The sequence below is a fragment of the Octopus bimaculoides genome, chromosome 25, assembly GCF_046866305.1.
Source record: "Octopus bimaculoides isolate indiv1 chromosome 25, ASM4686630v1, whole genome shotgun sequence".
NCBI classification, from domain to species: Eukaryota; Metazoa; Mollusca; class Cephalopoda; order Octopoda; family Octopodidae; genus Octopus; species Octopus bimaculoides.
This window is the reverse complement of record NC_142952.1, coordinates 19,108,249-19,120,900: the sequence shown is the minus strand read 5'-3', so window position 1 is coordinate 19,120,900 and position 12,652 is coordinate 19,108,249. Positions and strand designations below refer to the sequence as shown.

The 12,652-nt window shown below is 39.4% G+C and overlaps 1 protein-coding gene across 4 annotated transcripts in view; it reads right to left on the bottom strand.

Moving 5' to 3' along the window:
* Positions 1-4,165: 4,165 nt before the first annotated feature.
* The window catches only part of LOC106878640 (uncharacterized), a 54,373-nt gene continuing 45,886 nt past the window's right edge, over positions 4,166-12,652 (bottom strand). For 3 of the 4 annotated variants that reach the window (XM_089341807.1, XM_089341809.1, XM_089341808.1), the window contains 2 exons: positions 7,182-7,341; positions 4,166-4,346 (listed from right to left, as the gene is read on the bottom strand). In XM_089341807.1, coding sequence (XP_089197933.1) covers positions 7,191-7,341 — 151 coding nt within the window. In that variant the 3' untranslated portion in view covers positions 4,166-4,346; positions 7,182-7,190. Of the gene's footprint in view, positions 4,347-7,181; positions 7,342-12,652 lie in introns of those variants that run through there. The other variant, XM_089341810.1, reaches the window with a different exon arrangement.

The following is a 12,652-nucleotide window of genomic DNA, read 5'->3' as shown; positions in this document are numbered from 1 at the left end:
TGTATATATTTATCGTTACTTTTCATAAAAAAAGCCTTATTTTTTTAATGTCCAATGTGCATTTTTGCTTTTTTCTTCTCACTTTCACTTTCACCCTTATTTATGGCTTCCTTTGTAGATACGAACTACCTACGACCTATAAGTTAGTGAAACATAAGTCCTATTAACCACACCGGATATCCCTAATTAGGGATAACTCCCTCAGATTACACCGGCGGTCAACTAGCCGAACAGGCAGATACGTGGAAGTCATGTTAATAACTAACTACGATACCTTAGATTCAACCAACCTCTATTCTTCATCTACCTCACAATGGATTTAATGAACTTGGAATCTAACTAAAATGTAAGACTTTCGAATCATTGAACATTTTCTTTTCCGGTTTCTCCCTCTATCTTTCACTCTATTCTCTTTGTCTATCTCTGCCTTCTTCATTCTGATGACGTCCACTATTTGCAACGTTGTAAATACATATTTACCTCAACATGGTACACAGAAACAGCTGTAAACTCACTCTTAACCTCAAATTTCTTAACTAATTAGATAATGGCTTTTTAGCATTAAAGACACACTTCTCATGGTTGTTTTCCCTCCATTTTGTTATCGTCTCTCTCTCTCTCTCTCTCTCTCTCTCTCTCTCTCTCTCTCTAACGTTTGGGAAGGTGACAAAGTCTTTTACGTTTCGAGCCTACGTTCTTCAACAGAAAGGAACATGAAGAAATAAACAGAGAGAGAATAACAAACTTTTGGAGCTAGCGGTCAATCATGGTGGCTGGCTGGACAAAGATAGTTAGACAAGAGAGCTAGGAAGAAGGAGAGATGATAAAGTATTGGTGATCCCAAAACGAAGGTGCGCGTGCGTGTGTATGTGAGAGTGTGTAAGTGTGTGCATGTGGATAGGGGCATCAGATGAAGAAGGAAGAGGAGTTAAGCGCATGTGGTGCAAAGGAGCAAAGAGAGAAGATTAATTCCTGTTCACAGCGAAGGCGGGAGTCCGGATGGCCCCTGTGCAAAGATAATCCAAACACAGACACGTGTTGTAATGAATGACCGGTAGAGCGGAAATAACGTGAGACCGGGGTAAGGATGTTATATCTCGGCAGGTTAAGGAATAACCTGGAACCATTCGAGGCAAAAGCAATCCCAATGTATTTCATTAGATGGGTTCGCTTCACTAGATTATAAACAGTTTATAAAGACAATTCAATGAATAAGGAAATTAATACACCTATACATTTTTATTATTATTAGAGTCAATTATACAGAATATTTAATTTAAATCTGTCCGACATGTTTTTGCTGCATGGGTATCTCACAATATGGTTTTCATTTGCATCCAGTTTGTCTATCTGATCAAGAGTCTATGCAGCTTTATTCAAGGTGTTGCATATAGCTGTGGTTTGAAGCGAACTAAAAGTATATTGGTTTAAGTGGTATTATATTTGGTTGGGGACGGTAGTTTTTGTGAGCAAAGAATTAGAGAGGAATATTTAGAAACCTGATACGGCTATAAAAACAGCTATTAGGATGACTCTATGATGATCCTAACGTTTGAAATTCGAATCATGAATACTAGATTCGAAACAAGGTCAGAGTATATTTCATTCACCAGCCTTAATCGAAATAGAAAGGAAAAAGATTCAGAGATAGATGTGTTCAATTAAGGGTCACTAAGTCAAATATAATTTACATATAGAAAAATATCCTCCTAGAAATAGAATAAATTAATTCATTTATGAAGTTTTATAAACGAAGAATACTAATTATTTGGAAAAGAATTGCTAGTAGGATATAGGCAAACTAGATATTGCACTAATATTTACCATGTAAACTCCAGCACCTCTAATCTCCATGATATTTACTTTACTAAAATACTTATCGAGGGAAATTTTTGAATGTTTTTCTGTGATGTGTGCACATTTTAGGGCTGTTTCGTTTTGACTATTTGATAACTGATATTTAGACGTGACACTATTGAATATTTCTTCCAGGCATAAATAAATTGCATTTCTTACCTCCGATTACGTAATGTTTGCTCCCGCCTATTATTTTCCATTCTATATCAACGTTAGTGTTTCTGTCCTTTATGAACCAAATAAACCCACTTAAGCTTGTGCAATGCATTTTCTCCCTATCTTTGAAGAAAGCTTGATGGTTAGCTCGTCTCCACTTGAATGTAGTCGAGCATTCCCCAATATAAAAGTGTGAAATTCTACCTCACATAACCTTACATCTGTACACTGTATTTTTCCTCAAGCACTGTGCATTGAGAGGAAATATTTTCTTGTTGCAGCTACAAAGAATTTTATCGATACTAGCGCTAATGGGATCAGAATTAGATACCTCGACCATATCTTTATCTAAAAGTCTACTGGTGTTTACATTAGGGCTATACTTCTGGGTTTGCGTTCAAAGTATATCACATTTAGTTCACTTAAGTATCGTATCGGTTGCCTTCCTTCTACTGCTCGTCTCCAGTATTCTATACGCTTTCCTTGCATTGTTAATAAGTTCGGTGTTTAAAATCTCTCCAGATCGACTATTTATCTATTCAGTTCGATGATCATGGTTGTTATCCTTATGATTGTTATTTTCATTATCTATTTTACTACGGTCTTTATTATTATGGAATTCAGATATTCTAATATAATGCGCCGCGATAATTTGGGCTAAGTTTCTTCTAGTGGAAAAAGCTAATTTGATCGTGTGCCTGTTAAAATTCGACTGTATTTGTTCGATCTAGAAAAATGCTTTTCCAGGGCTGCGAAAAATTTCGCGGAAATGTTAGTATTTATTTGTCTACTGAATACCGCATTATACCACAGTATCGTCCGCGATTTATTTGTTCTTTTGTAGAGGTCATTTGTATTATTGGAAGTTGGTCTATTTTTATGAAATCAATCTGTTGTATTGAAGTTTATCTTTAAAGTCAGTGTTTCTCAACCATTTTTCTACCTAGTGATCCCTTTGATTCCCATTATACTTGGATAGACCCTCATAACCATTCGATGTTTAAAAAATCCTATTATAGCGGATCAGCAAAAGAGAACGACGGAAATCCTTTCAGTTTCTGTCTACCAAGTCCATTTACAAGGCTTTGATCGGCCTGAGGCTATAGTTGAAGACACTTGCCCAAGGCGCCATGCAGTGGAACTGAACCCGGAACCATGTAGTTTGGAAGCAAAATTCTTTGCACAAGTGAACATCAGACTTTCTTGAACGTTACCTTTCATGTAAGAATGTCTTTCGAATTGTATTTCATGTAAGAATGTCTTTCGAATTGTCTTTCGAATAGTGCTCAGGTGACTCATGTTTTGCGTTATTTCTGTGTTTTAATTACAAATATCATATCCAATTAAATTACATATATCTAATTAAAGCATACTAAATAAAGCGAATGTGAATACAGTTTTATTTCATGTTAAAACTTTTATGAAATCTTTATGCATTATCTTTTTAAAACACGTATCTTCCCTCCATTGGACACAATTATTACAAGGGAGATAATCATTTCTTTAAAATATTTGGCTGGATTAAAAATTTGAATTTGATATTAAAGAATTATAAGGAAAAAGATGCTCAGAATTCACATTTTTTTTTGGTTTACTTACTCTTTCATTCTTTTACCGGCCATGCTGGGGCATCACTTAAAAAATTTGTTGTCAAATGAATCGACCCCAGTACTTACTTTTTTAAAGCCTGGTACTCATTCTATCGTTTCCTTTTGCCGAACCGCTAAGTTACGGGGACGTAAACACACCAATACCGGTTGTCAAGCACTGGTGGATAAACATACATAAACACAAAGACACATACGCAGCACACACACACGCAAACACAAATACACGACGGGCTTCTTTTCAGTTTCCGTCTACCAGATCCACTAACAAACCTTTAATCGACCCGAGGCTATAGTAGAAAACACTCGCTCAAGGTGGCACGCAGTGCGACTGAACACTGAACCATGTAGTTGGAAAGCAAGCTTCTTACCACACAACCACGCCTGCGCCTATGTAACGCCTGCGTCACGTATGCGCCATGAAGTTCTTTACATTTCTAGTCAGTGGTAACGCTGTGTAGCACTATTTCAGTGTTTTTAGAAGTCATCAGCATGATATAACCCGTAATTCGTAAATTAAAGATTTTATGAAGTGACACATTTCATTATAGATTGAAAATATATTTTATTCTTGAAATTCTTTAATGCTTAAAATAATTTTGAAAACAAGTAGAAAGGGAAGTGGTGGGAGGCAAACTATCGGTGGAAATAAGGTCGTTCTTATAACATGTGCAAACCGGATTGTCCAAAGGAAACTCATACATCTAAATCTTGGAACTGTAATACCTAGAGGAACAATAATAAAATGATAGTAAGAGTTGTGAAGAGATCTAGCTTATGTAATATTAGAACTGTATCAAACATAATTTTGGCAATTCCAAACATATACATACATGCACAGAATTAATAAAAATGTAGTAAAAATAGAGAAAAAAATGCCAGAGAAAAGCATGAAAATATAATTTTGTTTTCTCATATTTTCATTAAAAGAAATGGAGAAAATACTGAAAACAAATGGAAAATACTTAAGTTTAGTGCTTTAATCCCTTTTTAAGGTGTTAGGGTTTCAAGACAAATTTTTTCTCTTTTGGTCATTGTTGTTTCTTTAAGAAAAATTCCTCAGTTTAGGGAAATTTGTTTCTCCATTTCTAAATGATATTCTGGATCATCCTTTCAGCAGATGTAGGATACACAATGGTGAAAATTACATCCACTTAAAATCTGGTTATGAAAAAAATTTTAAAAGCAAACAAAAAACCCAGTTGATCCACGAAGATTAATGCAGACATGAACTGCAAAACAGGAGATATCATATTTTACATAACTTGCTCCGATTTGTAAGAAAAATTACATTGGCCAACCCGGAAACTCTCTATGTGAAAGAGTGAGGATACATCAACAAGAAATATGCCACTCCGGAACTAAGGAAAATCCTTCTCAGTGAACATTTACAAATTTGCGGGGAGAAATTTTTCTTTTACCAATGCATAAAAGATGATCCTGAGTGTCATTCAGAAATGGGGAGACAGTTTATAAAAGAATTTTCTCAAATCTAAATAATTCTGATTAAAGAAACAATAGTGTTACGTTTATGTATATGTTTTGTAAGACTCCTGATTTAAAATCATGTGCTGAAACAGATATTGTTATACTTGGGCATGGTTATATTTCATGTCGCCATCTCACAAACATATTTTAACTAACCTAAATTTAGCTTATGCCTAAACACTGCTTAGTGCTAACATTTCGTGATTTTCCTCGATCGGGCGATCAACTAGCGCAAATCAGTCAGCGTGTTGACTGAATTATACGTAAAGCTATTGTTTTATAAGTCTGTTCAGAGTTGCCTCTCTTAGGTACATCCCATTGACAAGGGTCAATAAACTCGATGGCTGGGATTCTTGATAGATGGTGACGCTGAACAGACCGGTTATTTTCACACATTTTACCACAAGAGAGATATTTTCTCCATTTCATGTTGGCAGTGTATTTGTCTTAGTTGAAATATGTCACAAACATATTTTAAGTAACCTAAATTTTGCTTATGCCTAAACACTGCTTGGCGCTAACATTTTATACATGCCCCCCCCACCCCGCACACACACGGAAAGCAAAAGAGGGGTTAAAAAGTCCAGGCAGATATCAATAAAGCACTCAGATTTTAAAGAATTTGGTTAACACTATCCAGCAATCAGACACCAATAAATGCAAGCAGAATACACATCCAAGGTAATTCTTCACATATGACAAGTAGATCCAAATGTCATTTAGAAGAATTTTGAAAAATTCAGAATATTAGACAACAAAAATACGGATAGAGAATTCACTACACAAAGCCGACAATCGTCTCTCTTGTATCAAAATATTTAGATATAAAAAAAATATCATTGAAATTAATATATCTGAAAATACATGTTAATACAACGTTTTCAAGGCGATCCCAAATTAGTTAAATTGAAGGTGAACTAAGGAAATATTTAAAGTACACAAACGTATACAAAGAATGCTAAGAAGAACGTTAAGAAGAATGTGTAGTAACGCCTGCGCATGCGTAAAATTAATAAAGCAAGCGTTTCCCGCTCAATTCATTCTCTTTCTCGCTGGCCAGCGATTGAGCATGGACGTGTGTTTAGAGCTGTCTCTACATCTTTCGGTCTTATACTCGACAGCTCGTTATTCTCACCTCTAAAGATGTATAACTAAAGATATGTATGTTTTACCAAGTAAATAAATGTTGTTTAAGTTGTTTAGTCTGGAGTTCAGCGTTCCGTCTATTTCTTTAATTTTATAGTAGAAAGTCAGGTATACAATCTAAAGATGTATAACCCACTTACTACTAAAAATGTAACATTAGGCCTTGGTAGAAAAGGAAGCGAGTTAACCAATAGCAACACGTTTACAAAATATTTATTACAGTTCTATATTTATATAGATATATAAATGTAAATAATGTCAATAATGAAACTATTTATTAGACAATTTCTCATCAATACATTGACAGGCATTATAATGCATTAGATAGAGAAGGATGGTCTTCATTAAGACGAATATATACTGGACCTGAAATTCTCAACTGGAGGTACGTGTATCCCCAAGAGGTACATAGGAAAATAACCCTGTATGGGAGTATAACTGTGCATGATGTACACTATCATACAGTATAATAACTTTATTACAAAACAACTGACACATGCAACCATCATCACCATCATCGTCATCGTCGTCGTCGTCATCATCATCATCATCATCATCATTTAACGTCCGTTTCCCATGCTCCAATTGTCTGTTTCTACAGCTGGAAGCCCTTCCTAATGCCAACCAATCATCTACAGAATGTACCAGGTGCTTTTTACATGACACCAACCAATTACCAATTACTAAAACCCCTCCTCCTTTCTTTCATGTCAGGTGTTGAAGTAATTGTGGAGCATTGTAAAACGAAGTGATTTGCTCAAGAACACAACACACCACCTGGTCAAGGAACCGAAAGCATGATCTTGCGACGTATTGCTCCTATCTTCTCTTTGAAACGTAAAACCTTTTTGCGAGTGCAACACCCTAACCATTAGGCTATACTCCCTCATAGACACATACAATCGAATAATGGTGAAAAATAGATACCTTCCTCCTTTACAAAAATGCCTGTATTTGATCCTTAAGATTCTCATGCAGGCACCGTATTGAACCTATGTTGTTGTCGAAACGTGAAATATATTCTCTACTTATCTCCCTTTCTTTTTTCAGATTTGATTCTAGCTCCGCTATTTTTTCTTTATACTCCCTGTCAATAAGAACACAGAATCTGGTAAAAATATCTCACATGAGAAAAACAAAAAGTATAGAAATTCTCAACTAGGTGTAGATGTGGCTGTGTGGTAAAAAAGTTTGCTTCTCAACCACATGATTCTAGGTTCAGTCCTATTGTATAGTATCTTGGATTAGTGTCTTCCACAATAGCAGCGGGCCAATGAAGGCCTTGTGAGTGGATTTGATTGACAGAAACTGAAAGAAGGCGGCGAGCAGGTAGAAATGTTAGCACACCGGGTGAAATGCTTAGCCGTATTTCGTCTGCCGCTACGTTCTGAGTTCAAATTCCGCCGAGGTCGACTTTGCCTTTCATCTTTTCGGGTTCGATTAAATAAGTACCAGTTACGCACTGGGGTAGATATAATCGACTTAATCCGTTTGTCTGTCCCTGTTTGTCCCCTCTATGTTTAGCCCCTTGTGGGCAATAAAGAAATAAGAAACTGAAAGAAGACGGTCATGTATGTATGCAGGAGTAGGTGGGGAAGAGAGAGTCCGACGGAGTGGATGAAGAAGATGGGATACATTTGGTGGTGGAGGAAAGGTGGGAGGAGAAATCATTTGACGGTTCTGTGGTGGAGAGAGTTGATTAATGAAAGTGCGAGGTTGAGAGAATAGTATTAATGGACAAAGGACATATAGCAATTAAGTTGTAAGAAAAGTAACTAATATCAAAGAAGAGCTGCAGCAAGGGAGGTAATAGGTAATGGAAATGTTTTGAAGAGTGATGAAATTGGTTGAAGAGACTAGTTGTGTTTATATATATGTATATATATATATATATATATATATATATATATATATATATATATATATGTACACAACTCTACCAGAGTGGATGGGTCTTCTCAAAAACTGCATATTGCCAGCCATCCAGGTCCTTTGTCATCACCTCTGAGAGGTTCAAAGTCCTGAGATCAACCTCCGTCCCTTCATCTCATGTTTTCTTGGATCTCCCCCTTGTTAGCTCCATATTAACTATCGTCATCATCATCATCATCGTTCAACGTCAGCTTTCCTTGCTAGCATGGGTTGGACAATTTGACTGAGGACTGGCGAATCAGATGGCTGCACCAGGCTCCAATCTGATCTGGCAGAGTTTCTACAGCTGGATGCCCTTCCTAACGCCAACCACTCCGAGAGTGTAGTGGGTGCTTTTACGTGCCACCAGCACGAGGGCCAGTCAGACGGTACTAGCAACGGCCATGCTCAAATGGTGTTTTTTACGTGCCACCTGCACAGGAACCAGTTCAGCGGCACTGGCAATGACCTCGCTCGAATGTTTTTTCGTCTCACCGGCACAAGTGCCAGTAAGGCCACGCTAGTAACGAGCACGCTCAAATGGTGCTTCTTATGTGCCACCGGCACGGAAGCCAGACAGATGCTCTGGCAACGATTACGCTCGGATGGTGCTGTTAGTGCTCCACTGGCACGGGTGCCAGTCATCGAATTTGGTTCATTTTCGATTTCACTTGCCCCAACAGTCTTCGCAAGCAGTTTTAGTGTCCAATGAAGGAGAGGTACGCATAAGTGAACTGGCTACACCCCTGGCAAAGCCACGAGTTATGGTCTTACTTGGCTTGCCGGGTCTTCTCACGCACTGCATATTTCCAAATAGTCATTGCCTCGGTGAGGCCTAATGTTTGAAGGTCGTGCTTCACCACCTCATCCCAGGTCTTCCTAGGTCTACCTTTTCCACAGGTTCCCTCAACTGCTAGGGTGTGGCACTTTTTCACACAGTTATCCTCATCCATTCTCGCACATGACTACACCAGTGCAATCGTCTCTCTTGCACACCACAACTGATGCTTCTTAGGTCCAACTTTTCTCTGTCGAGTATGTACACTGACATTATACATCAATCGGAGCATACTGGCTTCATTCCTTGCGAGATTACGCATGTCCTCAGCAGTCACGGCCCATATTTCACTGCCATATAGCATGGCTGTTCGTACACATGCATCATACAGTCTGCCTTTTACTCTGAGCGAGAGGCCCTTTGTCACCAGCAGAAGTAAGAGCTCTCTGAACTTTGCCCAGGCTATTCTTATTCTAGCAGCTACAATTTCAGCGTACCTTCCCCCGCTACTGACTTGGTCACCTAGGTAACGGAAGCTATCAACTACTTCTGGTTTTTCTCCCTGGAATGTGGCAGAAGTTGTTCTCTGCACATTTTCAGTGTTTATTGCTCCTGAGCATTTGCCACATACAAAAACTATCTTCCTAGTTAGCCTTCCTTTGATATTGCTGCACCTCTTATGTGTCCATAGCTTACACTGGGTACATCTTATAGAGTTTCTACCTATACCTTTTCTACAGATTGAGCAGAGCCATCTACCTGAAGGGATTTGTGGTTTGTTTATCTTCCTACTTATTAGGATTTTGGTTTTAGCTAGGTTGACTCTAAGGCCCTTCGATTCTAATCCTTGCTTCCACACCTGAAACTTCTCCTCTAGTTCTGATAGTGACTCAGTAATTAGAGCAAGGTCATCAGCATAGAGGAGTTCCCAGGGGCATCCTGTCTTGAATTCCTGTGTTATTGCCTGGAGGACTATGATAAATAAGAGGAGGCTGAGGACTGAACCTTGGTGGACCCTTACCTCTACCCGGAATTCTTCACTGTACTCGTTGCCAACCCTCACCTTACTGACAGCGTCCCTGTACATGGCTCGCACAGCTCTCACTAACCATTCTTCTATCCCTAGTTTCCTCATTGACCACTAGATAAGGAATCGGGGGACACTGTCAAAGGCTTTCTCCATGTCAACGAAAGCCAGGTACAGAGGTTTATCTTTGGCTAGGTATTTCTCCTGCAACTGTCTTACCAGAAATATAGCATTAGTGGTGTTTTCCCCTGGCATTAACCCAAACTGCATCTCATTTAGACTGACTCTCTCCCTAGTTAGTTGGGCTATGACCCTCTCCGTGACCTTCATTATCTGATCCAACAATTTGATACCTCTGTAATTATTTGTATCTAAAGCGTCACCTTTACCTTTATAGCAGTTGACTATGGTGCTGCTACACCAGTCATTGGGTATGACTCCTTCGTGTATCACCTGGTTAACTATACCGGTGACTAGGCTGGCTATAGCCGACACTGCCAGATATTTTGAGCATCTCTGCAGTGATTCCTGATGGGCCGGGAGCTTTCCCTGTCTTCATACTCTTAATTGCTTTATCTATCAAGGTACTGTCAACTCGGATAGCTGGTCCCTCTGTTGGCATTCGGCAGACTCTCTTTCTCCCATTCATTTTCTTTATTGAGCAACCTTTCATAGTGGCGTCTCCAAACCTCTCCCTTTGCAACCTCGTTTAGTGCAAGTGAACCATCATCCATGTGGACACATTTCTCTCCTACGACATCATGATTCTCTCTCACACGCTGTCTTGCAACACGAAATACCTGAAGTCTTTGGTCCTCACGGCGCAGAACATTGGCAAATTTTTTCTTATCCACTTCCCCTCTGGCTAAATAAACCTGTCTCCTAGCTTCACTTCTGGCAGTCTGATACAATTCCCTACTACCACCGTTCTTCCAGTCCTTCTAAGCCTATTTCTTTTCTCTAATAGCCCTGTCAACAACATTGTTCCACCACCACGTTATTTTGGGTCGAGAGGGGTCTTTTCACCATCCACAGATCTGATCAATGGCCCTCAGCAGGTTGTCCCGTAGAAACCTCCAGTTGTCTTCTACATCATGTGAAGCTATATCCCCTTCTATTTCGTCAAAGGCTTCGAGTAGTATGTCTCTAAATCTCTGTCCATTCGCAGGATCTTTAATCTTCCAGACCCTTTTCCTCCATGCTGGTTGTCTTCTGGGCAACCACTTAGCCCTGATCTTGAAGTCACTAACTACTAGTCTATGTTGTAGGGTACATTCTTCGCCTGAGAAGCTTTTGGCATTTATAAATAGCCATTTTCCCCTTTTCCTGGTGAGGATGTAGTCAATTTGGCTAGTGTGTCTGCCAGAACAGTAGGTGACTAGGTGACAGGCAGGTTTCCTGAAGTTAGTATTGCAAACCATAAGATCATTTGCATCGCAGAACTCCAGCAGCCTAGTTCCCTCCTCATTGCGGGAACCAAAACCATAGCCTCCATGTACGCCATGGAAGCCCCCTGTATGTTGTCCAACATGTCCATTGAAGTCACCAGCCACAAAGAGAAGGTCCCTGTCATTCGTCAACGAGGTAGTCTGCCAGAGGGTGTCATAAAATCGGTCTTTCTGTCCATCGGCTAGCTTCGGCTGAGGGGCATAGGCCGAGATAATGGTTGCTAACCCATGATGAAGCACTAATCTAATCTTAAGTATTCTATCGCATACTCTGACTACCTCGATTACCTTATCCACCCATTTCTCCGCAAGAAGTACACCCACGCCCCCGACCCCATCTATGTTCCCTGCCCAGAAAATCTTGTACCTGTGTTCTTTGCCTGTGAGGAACCTAGCGGAACCTCCTCTCCACCCTACTTCTTGGAGGCAGCAGATATCGACACATCTCCGTTCAAGCATCTCAACAATCTCACTAGACCTACCTTTCAGTGTGCCGACGTTGAGAGTGCCAACCCTAAGGGTGTGGAAGGTATGAGCCCGTGAGACCCTGGGACAGGGGACAGCAGTGTCATGTACCTGAAAAGAAAGCTGGCATTTGGCAGAATTCATAAACAAACAATAACCTTCAATTCAACCTGCATACACTACACCATCATATTTATACACTATATGATCACTACCTTACATAGGAGATAAACCCTAACTAGGGGTGGGGATGGCGTAAAGCCTTTAGAAGTGTTCATAGGAGGCAACCAAAGGATTACAGAGGATAGGAACTTCTGGTACAGGTGGAGGGGGTGGGAGGGCGAGCGTACCACGAACAGAGTAAGGCACAGAGAGAGAGAGAGATAGATAGATAGATAGATAGATAGATAGAGAGAGAGAGAGAGAGAGAGATAGAGAGAGAGAGAGAGAGAGAGGGAGAGAGAGAGAGAGAGAGAGAGAAAGGGTTAGTGGTCAGAACACGAGGGAGAAAAATATTCTTTTGGGATTTGTGTAGCATAGTTTAACGAGACAGCAAATGTTGATAATAGTAAAATAGAATTGAAAAATCTAAGAGTTTTCGGTCAGCTAATCTAAGACAGAATTATAGAAATAAGGGATTGTGTGATAAACTTGAATAAATGAATGAATGTGAAGACATGGTAATGAAATAGACAGAATAGTGAAAAGAACTAAATAAGGGGTTTATGATCTGCGCATAAATAGAAGAGTAGATGAACGAGGTTGAAAA